Source organism: Herpailurus yagouaroundi, unplaced genomic scaffold (genome assembly GCF_014898765.1).
Source record: "Herpailurus yagouaroundi ecotype Mexico unplaced genomic scaffold, PumYag 28, whole genome shotgun sequence".
NCBI classification, from domain to species: domain Eukaryota; kingdom Metazoa; phylum Chordata; class Mammalia; order Carnivora; family Felidae; genus Herpailurus; species Herpailurus yagouaroundi.
The window spans coordinates 125,193,815-125,215,482 of NW_024412376.1; the positions used below are offsets into that span (position 1 = coordinate 125,193,815).

At 36.9% G+C, this 21,668-nt stretch overlaps 1 protein-coding gene across 3 annotated transcripts in view; it reads left to right on the top strand.

The window, feature by feature from the left end:
* The window catches only part of CHIC2 (cysteine rich hydrophobic domain 2), a 54,318-nt gene that overhangs the window by 14,028 nt on the left and 18,622 nt on the right, over positions 1–21,668 (top strand). For 2 of the 3 annotated variants that reach the window (XM_040483634.1, XM_040483636.1), the window contains exons 2-3: positions 9,403–9,457; positions 9,606–9,761. In XM_040483634.1, the coding sequence (XP_040339568.1) occupies positions 9,403–9,457; positions 9,606–9,761 (211 nt within the window). The remainder of the gene's footprint in view (positions 1–9,402; positions 9,458–9,605; positions 9,762–21,668) is intronic. The other variant, XM_040483637.1, reaches the window with a different exon arrangement.

Here is a 21,668-nt window from a genome sequence, read left to right on the forward strand (position 1 = left end):
TTTAAGATTTTATTTTTAAGTAGTCTTTGTACCTAGTATGGGGCTCTAACTAACAACCCTAAGATCAAGGGTTGCATTCTCTGAGCCAGCCAGGTGCCCCAAGACTGGATATTATATAGGCTTGAACTACAGAAAAGGTTGAAATGCATTCAGAAAAACTGTTGATTAGTGAACTCAAACTTTTTTTATGTTTTTTTATGTTTACTTATGATAAGTTACCTAGTTAATACCAAATAGATTCATATATAAAAAAATTATAATGGTATTGTATATTATGAAACGCTTTTAAAGTATTTATTTAGCAACTATAGTACATCTGAAAATTAGATCTTATTTTAAGAAACAACAAATAAAACGTTTAATACTCTCATACCAAAATAACGCCCTAGAAAACTTGATTATTTATTAACATATTTGTGTCAACTGTAATTATTTTCCTCTGATAACATTTCTAGAGGGAGAATTACTGGGTCAAAAGGTATGTGTATGTTTTTGACTCTTACAATCAAATTGTACTCTGAAGGTTTCTGTTATTTTGTAAGTTTTTTTTCTTTACAATTAAAATCATAGTGTATGTGCAGCTTTGTATTTTTTTACTTAATAGTATTGTATATGTATCTCCTATGTTAGTTGTTTGCAAACTTCATTTTTAATAGTTGTCTAATATTCTGTTATATTGAGATACTAAAAGTTACTTAACATTCCCATAATGTTATTATGTTTATTTTTCTCTATTGTGAATAAAGTTTCAGGGAACTTGTTTATGCCTGTTATTTTATCCACATTAGATTATTTTTCTTTCTTTTTAAATTATTTATTTTTTTATTTTATAGAGAGAGCAAGCAAGCAAGCATGTGAGTTGTAGAGAAGTGCAGGGAGAGAGAGAGAATCCCAAGCAGGCTCCATGCTTAGCTTAGCTTGATCCCACTACCCTGGAATCATGACCTGAACCGAAATTAAGAGTCAGATGCTCAACCGACTGAGCCACCCAGTCACCCCTCAGATTATATTTTAGGTTAGAGTACTGAAAAAGAAATTACTCGGACGAAGGTTTAAACGTTTGTAATGCCAAATTGATTTCTAGAATGGTTATAATTAATCAATTAATTAATTAATTTTATTTATTTATTTACTTTATTTTTGAGAAAGAGCGTGTGTGTGGGGGAGGGGCAGAGAGAGAGAGAGAGAGAGACCCACACACTCAGAATCCGAAGCAAGCTCCAGGCTCTGATCTGTCCGCACAGAGCCTGACATGGGGCTCGAACCCACGAATCATGAGATCATAACCTGAGCCGAAGTTGGATGCTTAACCGACTCAGCCACCCAGGCACCCCTATTTACTTTTTTAAAGAGTTTATTTGTAAGTTATCTCTATACCCAGTGTTGGGCTCAAACTCACAACCCCAAGATCAGGAGTTGCATGTCTACAGGAGCCAGGCAGGTGCCCCTGGTTGTAATGACTTAAAGTTTCATTAGCAGTGCATGGTATTTTCTATCTTAAGACCTCTTCACAAATAGTTTTTTGTTGTATTCATGTATTAGTCTTTGTAGATAACTGAATTAAGATGCCACCCACCCTGAATCATATCTTTTGAAATTATTGTTACTTACAGCTTTTTTGGATCAATATGATGTTAGGTTATTAGGCTTGAAGGCAGTTCAGCTTCCTACCCATTGCTCTTCTTTCAAGCATATCAAATTGGCATTGTAGAAGACGAAATTTGGCCTTTTCAGTACTGTCCAGAGCCAATTGTCCTTTGATTTAGAATAAAGGAAATTATATTTTGCCATATTTAAAGACTTTAAACTTGGAGGAGCATAATGGATAAAAGTAATTTATAATAAAAGCAGTAATTTATAATGTGGTCAAGTTAAGCTGAAACATATAACTCATTTTCATTGCTAACAGACCCCACTTCCTGGCAAACTTAAAACCCCCTGAAACTGGAACTAAGGTAACATCAAAATTAAGTGATCTAGGTCACATCAAAACCATTTAAGATACTTTGCAGTTATATTAACACACATGAAATATGACTTTTCTTATTCATTTAATAAAATAAGATGATTTTCTTAAAACTTTATCTGACGGTATTGCTTTGGTTGGCCTAGAATTAAACAAACAAAAATCAAAGCAGAACTCAAAGACAATGCTAAGGAGTTATTTGCTGTAACCTGTGCCAAATAGGACATTGCCCACTCTAGGGATGCCTGGGTGGCTTGGTTGGTTAAGCATTGGCTCTTGATTTTGGCTCCGGTCATAATCTCACAGTTTGTGAGTTTAAGCCCCGCCCTGGGCTCCGTGCTGACTTTGAGGAGCCTGCTTGTGATTCTTTCTCACCCCCTGCCCCTCCCCCATTCGCGCTCTCTCAAATAAACTTAAAGAAAAAAAGACATTTGCCAATGTAATGCTGAAGCTTTTTGCTGGGAGAAAGCATGCTCTGTGAAGGAGGACTTGCTGAAAAGACTTGTTTTCAACTAGTCTGTTGAGTGGTCTCATCAGTAAAGAAATGTAAAGTCTGGATCGTAGTAGTTTGAATAGTGGACGGAAGGCGAGATAAAGATAGTGAATATAAGGACTCTTTCAAGACATTGGATGAGGAAAGAAAAGAGGTGGATGCCGTCATTCACTGAGGGAGAAGAAAATAGGGATTCAGATTCTCAGGCTGGGTAGACATAGGCAGGTTTGTAGGATATGTGTAAGGAGCCAAACGAGAGGGAACAATAGAGCGGATTACAGAGGAGACTGGGGGAGATGCAACCAGGAGCAGATGGTTTAGCTTTTGGGAAGCTTGCCTGCATTGAGACAGATGATAGAGACTGAAGACGTAGGTAAATGTGATTGGGATAAAGACAACAGTCTTCATCCGTAGAGAGTTAGGATGTGTGTCCTTAGAGAGTAGGAAGGTGTACAGAAAAGATTTAACATAGTAGGCTTGAGATTGCTGTCCTTAGAAATACTTGCCTATACTGTCGGCTCTTGGCTGGTGTCTGGGAACTTGAACTTTTGGAAAGTTCCCAGTGTTCCCAAAATTGATAGGCATGGTTCACTGAGCCTAAACTATTTGAACAAACAGTGTGGTTTATGCTGAACACCTGCTTTCCTTCTGGGAATCTGGAATTCTGGTATATGCTAAGCAGAGGGTACATTCTATCAGTTCCTGATAAAAGCCTTGGGCAGTGAATCTGTAATGCACTTTCCTGGCAGACAGTATTGTATACATGTTGTCAAAACTAGTTGCTGGAGGAATTAAACGCATCCTTGTGTCTTCACTGAGAAGAGACTCTTGCAAGCTTGTTACTGGTTTCCTCTGGACTTTGCCCTATGTGCCTTTTCCCTATGTGCCTTTTCCCTGTGCTGATTTTGCTTTTTATCCTTTGCTTTGAGTACAACTATGTACTGAGTCATGTGAGTCATCCTAGTAAATCATCAAACCTGAGGGTAGTTTTGTGGACCTCCAACAAAGGGGGTGACCTGGAAGGCTGAAAATGATGGTTGAGACTTAGAACAGTGTGGCAGAAACAGACGTCATGGGCATCAGAGGAAGAGAGAAAAATGGTATGGAAATTTGCAACAAAGAGTTAGTGGAATGTAGATTCAGCTTTTGTTTTGGAAATTAATTAATTTATTCACAAGTATTTATTGACTGTCAGGATTGGGGTATAATTAAGAAACCATACTTACCTATAAACAACTCATTATTTATCAGAGTAGGGAGTTAGGCTTGTAAACATAATTATAATAAGGTATGGTAAGGACTGTACAGGAGAGAATGTAGTCAAGTATTACTGGAACCTGGAAGATGGGGAGTCTGAAAGGTGGACTTTGAGGAAATAAGCTATAATTGAGAATTTCTAGGAAAGAGTGTCATTCCAACAGGATTTTTGGTTATACTCAGAAGAAAAAAAAATTTTTAAAGAGAAGATAGAAGAAGGTATCCAGGTTAGGGGTACCAGAGTTAAATATTAAAAGGAGTTTGGAAGAGGAGTGGTCTATCAGGAAAGGGAGATTCTGAATTGGATAAACATGACAGTGCAGGGTAACAGATTAGAATGGCTCACACTCTGAATTATGGCTATAGAATTGTAAGAATGAAAAACGAAACAAACAAAAAAAGAATTGTAAGAATGAGGGGACAGTGAAATTGAAGAAGGGATAGGAGTAAAACAAACCTATTTGAAGATTTCATTTAGATTTAAGTGTTGGGGTCACCTGGCTGGCTTAGGTGGAAGAGCGTGCAACTCTTGATGTCGAGGTCATGAGGTGCAGAGATTGCTTAAATAAACAAACAAACGAACTAAATAGATTTAGGTGTAAAGTTGCTGTCTCTCCAAAGCTTTACTAAGTATATTACATGAACTTTCAAAATTACCTCAAATTACATAAAAGTAAAAATCAGCCTTGTACATGCTTGCTTTTTAAAATTAAAGAAAAAAAAAAACTATGTCTTCTGTTGTAGGACCTTGTTTTCTTGAAGTATTACATAGAAGGTTTTCGGTGGTTGTGATTTGAGTGAATTGTCTTTTCTCCAACTGTATTTGGAGACTTGGAGACCTGTAAACTTGTAATGGTAAACTTGTAAAATAGGCTAAGTTTAATGTATTTTATCCTGTTATATTTGCCATTCTTTGAAAAAATTTTAACTATTTTATCAGTTCTGAAGCCGTGAGTATTTTAACCACAATTGAGGAAAAGGTCTTTTAGGTAATAGGGATAGATGTCTGCAGCACGTCTGCATTTTCTTTAATTCCATCTGGTGGACTGACAATAAGTATTGAGGGGTAAATGAGACAGTTGTTGGTAGCACTTTGTTAATGCTTACTTTCTTTTTTATGTCATCTCTCCCTCTTTCCTTCTACTTTCCCCTCCCCACTTTTCCTTTCATTTTCCTCTCTCCTGCTTTTATTGCCAGGAGACCTGTTAAAATTAACAACCATTGTGTATCTCTACCAGTAACATTCAAAGCTAGAAAAACAACTATTAAAATAATATGCTGTTAGTTTTTAAGGTATAGATGGTAGTGCAAATATTTTAAATGAATCATTTTTTTCTTTGGTTATGTAATGCTGGTTAGTTAACTTTCAGCCTCTTATAATTTTTTTGTTTATTTTGAGAGAAAGTGAGCAGGGGAATGGGGCTGAGAGAGAGAGAGAGAGAGAGAGAATCCCAAGCAGGCTCTGCACTGTCAGCACAGAGCCCAGCGTGGGGCTCAGAGCCACAAAACTGTGAGATCATGACCTGAGCCAAAATCAAGAGTCAGATGCTCAGCTGAATTAGCCACACAAGTGCCCCTTTTGTTAATATTTTTTTTAAATAAAGCAGGACTGGGGGTGCCTAGGTGGCTCAGTTGGTAAGTGTCCGACTGCGGCTCAGGTCATGATCTTGAGGTTCGCGAGTTCAGGCCCCACGTTGGGTTCTGTGCTGACAGTTCAGAGCCGGGAGCCTGCTTCAGATTCTGTGTCTCCCTCCCTCTCTCTCTGCCCCTCCCCCACTCATGCTCAGTCTCTCTCTCTCAAGAATAAATAAACATTAAAAAAAAATTTTTTTTTAAATAAAACAAGACTGTCACTTCAAAACAACTGATAACATTTGTTGTCAGTAATAAAATTTTAGCTTTCAGTATGAAAATTAGAACTTTGGAAAACTTGTATCTGTCACTGTGAACTTGACAGCTTCCCAATACTTAAAAGACCTTTCTGATGAGATCAGTGGTTCTATTAATGAGTGTGATGATTCTAACATCATACAATGAAGTGTGTCAACATTTGGAGTATTTGCATAACTTAACTTAGTAATATTTCCATTTCCAAGGGACAAATGCATGAAGTTATAAAATCAGGTGTAAGTAAAGCCTTCAAAAGGCAAAATATATCAACGGAATTTTATGTAACAAAGTATTAAAAGTTTATCGATATGGTTTCAATTTCCTTCTTGAAAAAAAAACAGTTAAGAAACTACCACGTGTTGAGTTTTTTGTATATAATCAAAGAATGATATATACAGATTTCCAAATCGTATCTGGTGAAGCCTAAGTTTCCTTTTAAATATCAACCAAAAGAGCATATCACAACAGTTTGAATGCACAAAGAAATGTGAGAATCCACCTGTCTTCCGTTGTCAGATATTAAGGAGATGTAAAAATGTAAAACAGTACTTTTCTCTCTAAAATTTTTTTTGAAAAAGTTGTGTCTCATTAAAATGTTATATTTATTAGCATATACTAGGTTCTTTTATGAATAAGTTTTAAAAATGTTTTGAAGGCTCAGTTCTAATGCCTAATCCAAAATACTGGTAAATATAAACCACATAAACTTAAGCTTTTTGAGGTCCTCAAGGATTTAAGAGAGCCAAGAGGTCCTGACCAAACCTTTGAATTCCCCTGTAGCAGAGAACTAATTTCCAAATGAAGATGAAGAAGGGGTGCTTGATTATCATGGCTCATTCTCCTGGTAATCATGAGTACTGGATTTGAATATTAAATGACTTGTTTAGAGACTTTAAAAGAGAAAGCACAGTTGGGGTTCATTCCTGTTGGGCTGGGGAGACTTCCAGGGCTTCAAGCACAGGATTTTCTTTACGTTCCTTCCAGGTATTGTTGTTCTGTGGATGGGAAACGCGAGCAAAGAGGAATGGAAAAATCATCAGCACCAAGTTAATGGCTGGTAGAAAAACTAAGCACTCCCTTATAGTGTTAATCATGTCACTGGGTAATCTTTTTTTGGGACATTCTTTTGGGGGTGAGATGAAGGAAGAGGCAGGTTTACGATCTGTTCCTAAGATAAAACCTAACAGAAAGTGTGACTGAAGAGGAACTGAGTGAATATCCTTGGAGCTACCAGTTCTTACTGGAAGAATAACAAGCCTGACTTAAAAGGAGCCCTGACCTGCAGGAACAACAGGACAATTTATTAGCTGGTTGTGCTCCCTGGGCAAAGCATCAATACTCAGCCACTTAGCCAATAAGGAAATACTCAGCCTCTAGAAAGAAAGGAAATTGGGGTTTAAACTCATGCTGGACTGTTCCCTTCAATTTAGCATATTACCTGGCAGTAAAGTGTAGATATTCACTAAAATAATTGAATCTGTGTTAAATGTTTAATGATTGGGATGAAAGGGGGAGGCTTTTCTATTTAGGGGACTTGGAGTTATCTGGTGGTTGCTTCTCTAAAAAATTTTCAAAGACCAATTGGAAGGAGATGGTTAATTGCAATAATAAACATGGTTGAAATGGGAGCTACTGATTGAAAGCAAGAACCGTCAGACCAAGGGAGATAATACTTCAAGAGATGGAAATTTATAATTTATACTCACTGAACATTTGTTGAATGTCCTCTTCCCTGAGGGAAATAGATGAAAAGGAAGTACATTATGTAGACGCCTCACAGAGAGCTATCATTGAACACTTCACAGTGACTTCTTCCTCATGCCAGGACTTTTGAGGTTGGAAGTGAGTTATCTGTTGGGGCTTTTTCAAGTAAAACCACATTGCTCTGAGGGCCCTGCATAGACAGAAAATAGATTTAACTCAGAGTCTTTCAGTCTTAGAATGGCATTAATGCCAGGATTATGTACAACACCAATAGTTGCCAGTTTATGTTTAGTACGAAAAGAATTTTGGCTTGGACTTAGGTAGTTGGGTTGTAATCTATTTTGTAAACAGTATCTGTTATTTATTTATTTATTTATTTTATTTATTTTTTTCAACGTTTATTTATTTTTGGGACAGAGAGAGACAGAGCATGAACGGGGGAGGGGCAGAGAGAGAGGGAGACACAGAATCGGAAACAGGCTCCAGGCTCTGAGCTATCAGCCCAGAGCCCGACGCGGGGCTCGAACTCCTGGACTGCGAGATCGTGACCTGGCTGAAGTCGGACGCTTAACCGACTGCGCCACCCAGGTGCCCCAATATCTGTTATTTATAAAGAGAGATTGATATCATTTCAATGCTTCTATAAAATAATGTATGAATTACTTATGATAATGATAAAATGGTCTCCGAGGCCACCATTCGCACATAGGGAAATCTAGATGATGATGCAGACCACACAACCTGACCCACAGAAGTGTTTTGTTTGCCTTGCACGGTACTTTAAAGATGGGAAATTTTACATAGAAATCTAGTTTTCCAACTCTTCTTAAAGAAAGACAAATCATACAATTTTTCAGACGTGGGCCTGCATTCTAGTAGGACCATAATCAGCTGGATCTGTCCCATGACACCATACACACACACGTTCTGTATACCCTCCTCTTGGCCAGTCTCCACCACTCCTTACTGCTTTCGCATGGCTCACCTTATTTGATTTTCCTGTTTGGCTCTACTGATGGTTAAGTTAGAAGTCTCATCTGGCCAGCTGTTTCACACAGACTATCCTAGGGGATCCTTCTTACTAGTGCCAGCTACCTGACATGCAGTATTGTGTATTTATAAGGGTCGTTAAGGCAGCGAATCTTAAGGGTTCTCATCACAGGAAGAAAATAATTGTAACTATGTAAGGTGATAGATGTTAACCAAACTTACTGTGGTAATCATTTCACAATATATACATGTATCAAGTCATGTTGCACACCTTAAACTAACACAGTGTTAATATGCCAATTATATCAATAAAAGTGGAAAACATTTTGGCTTCAGGATCCAACTTATCATTTTTAAGTATCTCACTTTTTATTTCCAGGTGCAATCTGCTATTACCAATTTGTCCATGAGTATTTTATTCTTTCCTAATGACTCATACAAAGAAATAGTCAAGTGCCCAGTCCAATCTCATGATTTTTGCAAACATTTAAAAGCTTAAAGATATTGAAATGTACTACCTCAGTTCTATTTCTTTGGGGGTATATGCATATAGCAGGTGTCCTCGTACTTGAAAGTTTAATTAGCCAGGGCAGCTGTCACATCGTCCAGTTGTTTTTAGCATTCTCTGGTTGTAATGGCAGTGGCGATGTGATCTCAGAAAATGCTAACTGATCAACTTGCATTCTTAGACATGTTTCTGCTTTATTGAGTGCTGACAAGTGCTCTTGACCTAAAAAATAACTAATAGCAGAGGTTGTGGCTTTCTATTACTTAGTTGGAAGAATCTCAGTAATTTTGGCAAAATTGGACAGTTGTGTTGTTTCTCATTACATTAATATTTGACTTACAAAGAGAGCCCCAAAGAAGTCATTTCTTTCTGTATTTTTAGCCTCTTATACAAAAGTTTTGATTCAGCTGCTAAAATTGCTTGTTGCATTTCATAAATTTTTGCTGATTACAATGTTTTTGTGTCTCAAACTTCCACTGTTACTCTGTATATCAAGTTGCATCTATTTACTTGACCTTTGATTAAGTTAAATGGTATGGTTTTTTTCAACAATGACATGTAATAACATATTTCTCTTCTTTTTTTAAAAACTAGATTTGGACTGAGCAACAAATTTGAATCAGAATTCCCTTCTTCGTTAACTGGAAAAGTGAGTGTCTATTGTTTACTTAGGTACTATTTATATACCTCAAAAGTAGAGTCTTTTCGTAACAAATTAGAAAAAATAATTATGCCAATGAGACATGTTTCTTGACATTAATATTGCAGTGTTGTTATTTCTTAAAATTTTTCTTTAGGTAGCTCCTGAAGAATTTAAAGCCAGCATCAACAGAGTTAACAGTTGTCTTAAGAAGAACCTTCCTGTTAATGTACGTTGGCTACTTTGTGGCTGCCTTTGTTGCTGCTGCACATTAGGTTGCAGTATGTGGCCAGTTATTTGCCTCAGTAAAAGAGTAAGTTGAATTAATATATTTTAATTTAAATTTAGAAGTAGATAAGCAAATCTTTCATTTACCTACTTTTTATTTTTGTATTGAACGAATCACACCATGTTGAATACGACAACAAAAATAATCTGATCCAGTAGAATGATTAAGTACATTATGGTATGTCCATAATGTTATATTAAATTTAATTATATGTTATATCTGTAATTTTTATGATCTAGGAAATTACCTAAGAGTAGAGTAGAATACAGCATTCTCTCTCTACGTATACATTAATGGTGGTATAGCATAGTGATTGAGAATGCTGGGTGCAGGTCTACCACTAATCTCTGTGACCCTAGGCACATTTCCTAACCTTTTTAAAATCTAGTTATCTTATACACAAAATGACAGTATTCACCCAACTACTTGAATAGGATTGTGGCAAGTATAAAGTGAAATAGTATATGGAAAGCTATTAACTAAGTAACTCAAAGCGTCTAATAAACATTGACTAATGGCGTGATTACTAAAATGTAAGATAGTACCAACAGATGAAGTAACATGGTTACAATGTTTGTTTCTTGTTGGTCAGATTATGGGGAATTCTGTTTTCTTTTGAAGAAATTTTGTGGCTTTTTTTTTTTCTTTCGTATTTTACAAGTTTCCTGAGATGAGTACATAGTGATTCTGTAATCAGGAAAAAATGATCTAAAGAGTCATAATTTTGACTAAGATATGGATAGAGATATGGCAAATTGTTAAGGATGGAATGCATTACATTTTTGTTAAAGTTTTTAAAAAGTATGGTAACTATATGTATAAAAATGAAATACTGTTAAGTTGAAATTGAATGAGTGGTTTTATGTGGCTGCATTTCATTTTGTCATCAAATAATGATAGGGAACATGGAGAAGCAAATTCAGTTTGTCCCTTGATTTCTGTTATAAAAATAAGCAGTATATTCCTAATGAGAAAGAATTTTAGCTAGTACATTTTATTGATAGGAAGGAGATAATGCCTTTGTGTTAGAATTTTGTAATATTTACTGTAATATCTGTAATACTCATTTTTTCTCCAAGAATATTTCTCCTTTTCCTTCCTGTATTTCTGACCAGATCATCTTCAGACCACAGAATGGTTTTTGTTTTTGTTTTTGTTTTTTTGTTTTTGTTTTGTTTGTTTTTGATCTTTGGTTGTCCCTTGATCCATGATCAAATTGGCAGCCCTTGGAGTTTAGATCCTCTTACTTCTGCCTCCTGTTTGGGATGTTTTCATTATTTAAATGACTGCTGTATCTCATTTGGTTGGCAGTTTACTGCTGTTTAACTCAGGGAATCATAAGAATTTTCTTATTTTAGAGATCTAGGTATTTAAAATCTACTTTTTTTGGTTTTTGAGGTTTTGAGATCCTTTGTTTTTTACCTTTTAAACGAGAAAAACAAGACATTGCAATGTGTGTACAGTGTAGGATTTAGAAAACAAAACTAAACTTCCTACTCTTTTCCATGTGTTTTTAGCAACATAAATCATTTTGTCAAAAACATTTATTTATTTTTGAGAGACAGAGAGAGGCAGAGCATGAGCAGGGGAGGGAGAGAGAGGGAGGGAGATACAGAATCCGAAGCAGGCTCCAGGCTCTGATCTGTTTGTTAGCACAGAGCCTGACACGGGGCTTGAACTCTCGAACTGAGAGACCACAACCTGAGCTGAAGTCAGACACTCAACGACTGAGCCACCCAGGCGCCCCAACATAAATCATTTCTTAGATGCTTTCATTAAATTCTTATTTGAGACATAAGATAGATTGATTTTTTTAGGTTATTCTCATCTGTAGTTTCAGAAAGTACATTTTGTTCAACAATGTAGTATTCAGTCCAAGGTCTCTGTATGTATATAATTTAATTTTATATGGACTTTACTATCTAGTGAGTGCAAACAAATACGATTACTGCTTTTAAAAAAGCCGTGCATTTCCTTGTCTCTGATGTAAAGTATTACATACCCAGGGAGAGAGTGACACTTCATGCATGTATGAAGGTGCTTTGTACAATGGGAGCAGGATAATTTAGAGCAGGGATTTTTGTGTTCCGGGGAAGCCTGTGAACCCTCTCTTAGAATGTTTTATTTGTATTTTAAAAGATTTAATGTATTTAAATGTATGAAATGAAATATTTAATGTATTTTAAGTGTAGGAAATGAAATACACAAGTTATAAAGTTTCCTTATAACTTTCGTTATTGAAGTGCTAAAATCCCTCAAATATATTACTTATAAATATTTATTAACGCAAATTATTAATTATTCATGCAAATTATTAATATTAATATTGATGCAAATAATTATTAATGCATATACAAAATAAGATAGCAGAGGATCTATGGTAATACTATGTGATAGGAAAAACCTATGATATCTGTGAGTGATGGAAGTACAAGTCCTGTTTAGTCTACCACAGACAGTTGCATACATTCATGACCCAAGGAAACTGTACCACATTTCAGTTAGAGGTTAGTGAAAATGAAGACGAATCTTTGTTTCATCCACTTTTCATGGAGTCCTAGAATTCTATCTCGGTATTTCATGTTAAGAACCCTTGAGTGAAATACTAGTATAAATAAAGGCTAAAACCCTGCCTGATTGTTAGCCACTGAACCTTTCCTTTGTCTTCATTTGTGAGGTGGTATTGGTTAGAATTGTCTTGGGGCGCCTGGGTGGCTCAGTCGGTTAAACTTCCAACTTCGTCTCAGGTCTTGATCTCCCAGTCTGTGAGTTCGAGCCCTGCGTCGGGCTCTGTGCTGACAGCTCAGAGCCCGGAGCCTGCTTCAGATTCTGTGTCTCCCTCTCTCTCTCTGCCCCTGCCCTGCACACGCTCTGTGTCTCTCTCTGTCAAAAAATAAATAAACATTAAAAAAAAAAATTAGAATTGTCTCCGACTCTTAAGTCGAATCAGGACCAAAGGCATACTTTCTATGCAGCTCAGTGTTTCCACCTTCATGACATTATTCAATAATTTGGATAATTAGATATCTGCATTGCTTTGTATTTTTTTATTTTATTTTTTTCTTTTTCTATTATTATTATTTTTTAAATTTACATCCAATTTAGTTAGCATATAGTGCAACAATGATTTCAGGAGTAGATTCCTTAAGATTTCTGCATTGCTTTTTAAATCCATCTCCAACTAAGTACCCCTTTGTATCAGTTGACCTTCCTCTGGAGACCTTGTTTTCAACCTGCATTATTATTATTATTCCTTCCAAATTGCCTTTCCTTTTAAAAACAAACCGCCATAACCTATCTTTGAAAATTATTTAATATACCGCAGAATTTACTCTTTTTGATGGAGATCAGTGATTTTTGACAAATGCATAGAGTAGTATGCTACCACCACAACCAAGATACATTGCGGTTCTCCAGAAAACTTCCTTGCGCTGTTCCTTTGTAGTCATACCCTTTTCAGCTCTTCAACCCTGACAGCCACTGATCTGTGTGCTATCCCTACAGTTTTGCCTTTTCAAGCATGTTATATAAATGGAATTATGCAGTATGTGTAGCCTTTTGAGTGTGGCTGTTTCCTTTAGCTAGTGCATTTGAGATTCATCTATTTTGTTGCATGTATCAATAGTTTATTTATTTATTTATTTTTGCTGAGTAGCATTCCATTGTATGGATGTGTCACAATTTGTTTATCCACTCACCAGCTGAAGGGACATTGTGTGGTTTACACAATCCAGTGTGGATTGTGTAATTGGTTTCCACAATCCAGTTTTTGGTGATTTTGAATAAACTTAGTGTAAATGTTCACATGCATATTTTTCTGTGAACATAAGTTTTTATTTTTAGGAGTTGGGTGGCTGGATCCTACAGTAAGTGCATGCTTGATTGTATAGGAAACTTCCAAATTGTTTTCCAAAGTGGCTGTACCATCTTACATACCAGCCAATGGTATATGAGAGTTCCAGTTGCTCGGCATCTTTACCAGGACTTAGTATTGTTAGTTTTAGAAATTTTAGTCGTTCTCATAGATGTAGTGCATCTCATTCTGGTTTCACTTCCTATTACCCTTGTGGCTAATGGTATTAAACACGTTTTAATGTGCTTATTTGCCATTTGTACCTCTTTGTTAAAGTGTTTATTCCAATATTTTCCCATTTTGTTGTTGTTTTTGTGTTTGAAAGAGAGAGTGAGTGAACAAGAGTGGGGGAGAGGGGCAGAGGGTTAGAGAGAGAGAATCTTAAGCAGGCTGCACTGCGTGGTGTGGAGCCCAATGCAGGGCTCGATCTCATGACTGTGAGATCATGCCCTGAGCCAAAATCAAGAGTTGGATGCTTAACCGAATGAGCCGCCCAGGCACCCCCAAATATTTTGCCCGTTTTTAAATCGTTATTTTTTAGGATTCCTGGGTGGCTCAGTCAATTAAGCATCTGACTTCAGCTCAGGTCATGATCACAGTTCGTGAGTTCATTAGTTCGAGTCCCTCATTAGGTGACCTCGTGCCCTGCTTCTGGTGAGCACGAGCACCACTTAGGGTGAGCCCCACTTCTCTCTCTTGATGCCTTTAATGGGATTCTTTTTCTCTCTCTGTTCCTTGCTCACTTTCTCTCTCTCTCAAAAATATTTTTTATTGTTGAGTTTTGAGAATTTTTTATATGTTTGGAGTATAAGTCCCTTGTTAGGTATGTAGCCATATATATTTTTAAATGCTTTTTCTAAATATTAAAAAAAAGGTTAAAAGAGGAGTGTCTCTGTGGCTCAGTCTGTTAAGTGTCCCAACTCATGGCTCAGGTCATGATCTCATGGTCCATGAGTTGAGCCCCTTGTGGGGCTTTATGATGACAGCTCAGCTTGGAGCCTGCTTCAGATTCTATGTCTCCCTCTCTCTGCCCCTCCCTCCCTCGCCCACACACACTGTCTCTCTTTCTCTCAAAAAATAAACATTGAAAAAATTCTTTTAAATGGTTTTTCTTTTTTTCTTTTCTTTTATTTTTGGGAGAGCGCAAGTGGGGGAGGAGGAGAGAACGGGGGACAGAAAATCCGAAGCAGGCTCTGCACTGTCAGGCTCACAGCAGCGGGTCTGATGTAGGGCTCAAACTCACAAATTGCAAGATCATGACCGGAGCCAAAGTTGGAGGCTCAATCGACTGAGCTACCCAGGTGCCCCCCAAATATATTTTTCCAGTCTGTGGCTTGTCTTTTCATTCTCTTAATGCCTTTGGCAGAGCAAAAGTTTTTGAGTTTGATGAAGTCTAATTTATCAATATTTAAAAAAATGGGTTGTGTGTTTGGTGTTCTATCTAAGAATTCCTTGCCTAAATCAAGGTCACAAACTTTTTCTCCTATAGATCTCTTCTGTATTTTACTTTTAACGTTTATTTATTTTTGAGACAGAGAGAGGCAGAGCATGAACCGGGGAGGGTCAGAGAGAGAGGGAGACACAGGATCCGAAACAGGCTCCAGGCTCTGAGCTGTCAGCACAGAGCCCGACGCGGGGCTCGAACTCACGGACCGCGAGATCGTGACCTGAGCCGAAGTCGGACGCTTAACCTACTGAGCCACCCACGCGCCCCTGTATTTTACTTTTAGATCTATGACCCATTTTGAGTCAATGTTTGTGTAAGTGTGAGGTACAGGTCTGAGTTCATTTTTTTTTTTTTGTATATAACTACAGGTTTTCCAGTACCATTTTTTGAAAAGACTATGTTTTCCTCATTAAATTGCCATTACACATTGACAAAAGTCAGTCGACCCTATTTACATGGATCTATTTTTAGACTCTGTTCTTTAGATCTTCGTGTGTCTATCTTAATTTTAATACCACATGATTTTTACTATAGCTTTATAGTAAGTCTTGAAATTAGATAGGGTGGCTTCCAAACTTGTTCTTATTTTTCAGGATTATTTTGGCTATTCTGATGTCTTTACTTTTCCATGTAAATTTTAAACTCAGCTTGCCAATACTGTGTCTGAAATTTTTTTTGATTGGGATTAAATCTGTAGATCAGTTTTTGGGAAAATTGACAACAAGTCTTCCACAGCATGAACATGGCATAACTCTTCAATTATTTGGATCTTCTTTGATTTTTTTCATTAGTGTTTTGTAGTTTTTTGCATTGCATACAGACCATACACACATTTTGTTAGCTTTATATGTATTTCTTTGTGCATAGTGTTATTGTTAATGGTAGTTTTTTAAGTTTATTTTTTATTTATTTATTTTTTTAATTTTTTTTTTTAACGTTTTATTTATTTTTGAGACAGAGAAAGACAGAGCATAAACGGGGAAGGGGCAGAGAGAGAGGGAGACACAGAATCCGAAGCAGGCTCCAGGCTCTGAGCTGTCAGCCCAGAGCCTGACGCGGGGCTCGAACTCACGGACCGTGAGATCGTGACCTGAGCTGAAGTCGGACGCCCAACCGACTGAGCCACCCAGGCGCCCCTTAAGTTTATTTTTGAGAGAGTGAGAGCTTGCATGGGGGAGGAGGTGGGGGGGGTGGAGAGAGAGAGAGAGAGAGAGAGAGAGAGAGAGAGAGAGAGAGAGAGACAGGAGAGAGAGACAGGAGAGAGAGAATCCCAAGCAGGCTCTGCACTGTCAGCATGGAGCCTGTTGCAGGGCTTGAACTCATGAACTGTGAAATCATGACCTGAGCTGAAATCCAGACTGACTAAGCCATCCAGCTACCCCAATGGTATCATTTTTAAAATTTTGATTTCTAGTTGTTCATTGCTAGTACATAACAACTACAATTGATTTTTGTATATTAACACTGTGTTCTGTGACCTTGCCAAACTCACTTATTAAATTCCAGGAATGTTTTTCTAGATTCCAGGGGATTTTCTATGTAGAAAATAACCATGTTGTCTGAGGATAGTGACAGTTTTATTTCTTGGCTTCTAATCTGCATACTTCTTATTTATTTTTCTCTTTTTTTCCCACTGGGCAAGACTTCCAGTAAAATGTTGAATAGGAGTGATGAGAGTGGACTCTTTGCTTCAGTCTTGGTTTTCTCTGTTGTTTTTCTGTTTTCGATTTCATTTATCTTTGCTCTTATTTTTATTATTTTGTCTCCTTGCTTTGGATTTCATTTATTATTTTTTTAGTTTCTTAAGATTGATGCAGAAGACATTGATGTGAGAACTTCCTTTTTTCTGATATAAGCATATAAAGCTGAAATTTTTCTCTAAAGCACTGCTTTGCTTGCATTCCATCTTTTACTTTCATTCAGTTCAAAATATGTTATGATTTTCCCTGAAACTCTCTCTTTGATTTATGTATTATTAAGAAATGTGTTATTTAACTTACAAATATGTAGGAATTTTCCAGACACCTTTCTGATACTGATTTCTAGTTTAATTCTGTTGTCAGGGAATATACTTTGTGTAATTTCATTTTCTTAATGTGTTATTTTAGGGCCTCAAGTATTGTGTATTTTGTTAATGATAAAATTGTTTTTATTTTAGCAGCCTTATTGAGATGTAATTCACATACAATAAACTGCATATATTTTAAGTGTATCATTTGATGAATTTTGTCATAAAATTAACACCTTTATACAGGTATACATTAAAATAGTGAACATATTCATCACCCCCAAAAGTTTTCTTGTGTCTCTTTGTAATCCCCTCCTCCACCCCTTCCAGGCAGCTGCTAATCTGCTTTTTGGTAGTATATATTAGTTTGCGTTTTCTAGAGTATTATATAAATGGAACCATACAGTATGTATTCATTTTTTTTTTAAGTTTATTTATTTATTTTAAAAGCGTGCACATGCATAGCACGTGAGCAGGGGAGGGGCAGAGAGAGAGAGGAAGACAGAGAGTCCTAAGCAGGCTCCACACTGTCAGCAACAGGAGCCTGACATGGGCCTCGATCTCACAAACTGTGAGATCACGACCTGGGCCGAAATCCAGAGCTGAATGCTTAACCACCTGGGCCACCCAGGCGCCCCTCATTTTTGTTTCCTTTACTCATGATTATTTTGAGACTCATCCATGTTGTTGGGTCGATGGTAGGTAGTTTATTCCCTTTAATGCCGAATAATGTTTTATTGTGTGGATCTATCACACTTGTTTATTTGATTGCCATTTGTGTTTCCAGTTTTCGTCTATATAAATACGCTATTACTATTTTTGTTCAAGTCTTTTTATAAACATATGCTTTCTTTTCTCTTGAGTAAAAATTTCCAAGAACAGAGTAGTGTGGTCATATAGTATACGTGTGTTTAACTTTTTAAGGAATGGAGAAACTGTGTGCCCAAGTGGTGCTGATTTTTCACATTTTCACCAGCAGTGTGCAATAGAGTCTCTTCTGCTCTATTCTTGTCCACATTTAATATGGTTAGTCTTTTTAATTTTAGTCATGCTAATAGGCATATAATGTCATCATTATAGTTTTAATTTGCATTTCCTTAATAATAAATGATGTTGAGCATCTTTTCATGTTTAACATTTGTGTGTCTTTGGTGAAGTATTCCAATTTTTTGCCTGTTTTTTTTAAATTGAGTTTTCTTACTGTTGAGTTTTGAGAATTCTTTATGTATTATGGGTACAAGTATATGCTTTAAAAACATTTCTTCCAGGGGCGCCTGGGTGGCTCAGTCGGTTAAGCGTCCGACTTCAGCTCAGGTCATGATCTCACGGTCTGTGAGTTCGAGCCCCACGTCGGGCTCTGTGCTGACAGCTCAGAGCCTGGAGCCTGTTTCAGATTCTGTGTGTGTCTCTCTGCCCCTCCCCTGTTCATGCTCTGTCTCTCTCTGTCTCAAAAATAAATAAACGTTAAAAAAAAAAATTAAAAAAAAAAAACATTTCTTCCAATTAGTGGTTTGACTTTTCATCTCCTAACAGTCTTTTCAAAAGTGGAAATTTCTAATTTTAATAAAATCTAACTTATTCCTTTGTTCTTTTATGGATTGTGCTGTTAGTGTTATAACTCTTCCTAAGCCTGGGTGCAAAGATTTTTTTCCTGTTTCTTCTAGAATTTTTATAGGTTCAAGTTTTACTTTTAGGTCTATGATTGATTTAGAGTTAAAATTTTTATATGGTGTAATGTATGGATTGAAGTTAAAATATTTTTTCTTTGCATATAGGTATCCAGATGTTTCCGTAATATTTGTTATAAAGGCTATTCTTTCTTCACTGAATTGCATTTATTCATTTGTTGGAAACTAGTTGTCAGTATATATGTGCATCTGTTTCTTAGCTCTGTTCTGTTCTCTTGATCTGTTTGTTTATTTTGATGCCAATACCACATTGTCCTGAGTATTGTAGCTTTATAATTATGTCGTATAATTGGGTAGTGTTTTCCAACTTTGTCAAGTTGTTTTTCTTTTTCAAAGTTGTTTTGCTTTTTACGTTGTTTGTATTCCATATGGATTTTACAATCAGCTTGTCAGTTTCTAGCAAGGAGATTCTTTTGGGATTTTAGTTTGGATTGCGTTGCATCTATGCATCAATTTGGAGAAATTGGTGTCTTAAAAATATTTAATCTTCTGACCCATGGAACAATAATATATCACTCCATTTACTTTTAACATTTTTTCTGAGCAATGTTTTAAGTTTTGAGTGGACATGTCTTGTATATCTTTCCTTAGGTTTATTCTCAAGTATGTATTATTTTTATGCTATTTTGAATAATATATATATTTTTATTTTTAATTAAGATTTTTTATGGTGTATATAGTATACTACTGTACATTACTATGGTGTGTAGTGTAACATACAGTGTTATGTTAGTTTCAGGTATACAATATAGTGATTCAGCAATTCTGTACATATTCAGTACTCATGTTGTTAAGTGTACTCTTTAATCCTCATCACCTATTTCACACACACACACACACACACACACACACACCCACCCACCTCCCTCTGGTAACCATCAGGGTTTTTTTTTTGTTTTTTTTTTTAATGTTTATTTATTTTTGAGAGAGAGAGAGAGCAGGATAGGGGCAGAGAGAGAGAGGGAGACACAGAATCAGAAGCAGGCTCCAGGCTCTGGGCTCTCAGCACAGAGCCCAACTCGGGACTTGAACTCATGAAGTGTAAGATCATGACCTGAGCCGAAGTTGGACACTTAACTGACTGAGCCACCCAGGTGCCCCATCCCATCAGTTTGTTTTTTTATTTTTTATTATTTTATTTTATTTTTTATTTTTTTTAAATAGGTGAAGGGGGGGGCGCCTGGGTGGCGCAGTCGGTTAAGCGTCCGACTTCAGCCAGGTCACTATCTCGCGGTCCGTGAGTTCGAGCCCTGCGTCGGGCTCTGGGCTGATGGCTCAGAGCCTGGAGCCTGTTTCTGATTCTGTGTCTCCCTCTCTCTGCCCCTCCCCTGTTCATGCTCTGTCTCTCTCTGTCCCAAAAATAAATAAACGTTGAAAAAAAAAAAAATAGGTGAAGGGGATTAAGAGTACACCTTTTTTTTTATTTTTATTTTTTAACGTTTATTCATTTTTGAGACAGAGAGAGACAGAGCATGAATGGGGGAAGGTCAGAGAGAGAGGGAGACACAGAATCTGAAACAGGCTCCAGGCTCTGAGCTGTCAACACAGAGCCCGACGCGGGGCTCGAACTCACGGACCGCAAGATCATGACCTGAGCTGAAGTCGGACGCCCAACCGACTGAGCCACCCAGGCGCCCCCAGTTTGTTTTTTTATAGTTAAGAGTGTTTTTTGGTTTGTCTTTCTCTTTTTTCCCCTTTACTCCTTTGTTTTGTTTCGTAAATTCCACGTATAAATGAAATTATATATTTGTCTTTACCTGACTTATTTCTCTTAGCATTATATTCTCAAACTCCATCCATGTTGTTGCCAATGGCAAGGTTTCATTCTTTTTTTATGGCTGAGTAATATTCCATTGTATGTATATACCACATCTTTTTTTATTATTATTTTTTAATGTTTATTTATTTTTGAGAGATAGAGAGGGAGAGAGACAGAATGTGAGCAGGGTAGGGGCAGAGAGAGAGGGAGACAGAATCGAAAGTAGGCTCCAGGCTCTGAGCTGTCAGCACAGAGCCCGATGCAGGACTCCAACCCATGAGCCATGAGATCATGAACTGAGCCGAAGTTGGACAGTCAACTGACTGAGCCATCCAGGTGCCCCTATACCACATCTTTATTTATTTATCTATCGATGACATTTGGGCTGCTTCCAGTCAACTGACTGAGCCATCCAGGTGCCCCTATACCACATCTTTATCTATTTATCTATCGATGACATTTGGGCTGCTTCCATAATTTGGCTATTGTAAATAATGTTGCAATAAACATAGGGGTGTGTGTATCCCTTCAAATTAGTGTTTTGGCATTTTTTGTGGGTGAATACTCTGTAGTGTGATTACTGGATCATAGAGTAGTTCTGTTTTTAACTTTTTGAGGAATCCCCATACTCTTTTCCACCATGGCTGCACAGGTTTGCATTCCCACCAACAGTGCGCAAAGGTTCCTTTTTCTCCACATCCTTGCCAACACTTGTTGTTTCTTGAGTTTTTGATTTTAGCCATTCTGACAGGTGTGAGGTGATACTGCAGTTCTGATTTGCATTTCCCTGATGATGAGTGATTTTGAGCATCTTTTCATGTTCTGTTGACCATCTGGATGTCTTCTTTGGAGAAATGTCCGTTCAAGTCTTTTTCTTGAAGCCCATTTTTAACTTGGATTATTTGTTTACAGGGTATTGGGTTGTGTACATTTTGTATATATTTTGGTTACTAACCCTTTATTGGATATGTCTTTTGCAAATATCTTCTCCCTTTCAGTGTGTTGCCTATTAGTTTTGTTGATTGTTTCCTTCACTGTGCAGAAGCTTTCTATGTTGATGTAGTCTCAATAATTTATTTTTGCTTCTATTTCCCTTGCCATAGAAGACCGATGTAGAAAAATGTTACAGCCAATGTCAGAAAAATTACTGCCTGTTCTCTCTTTTAGAATTTTTAT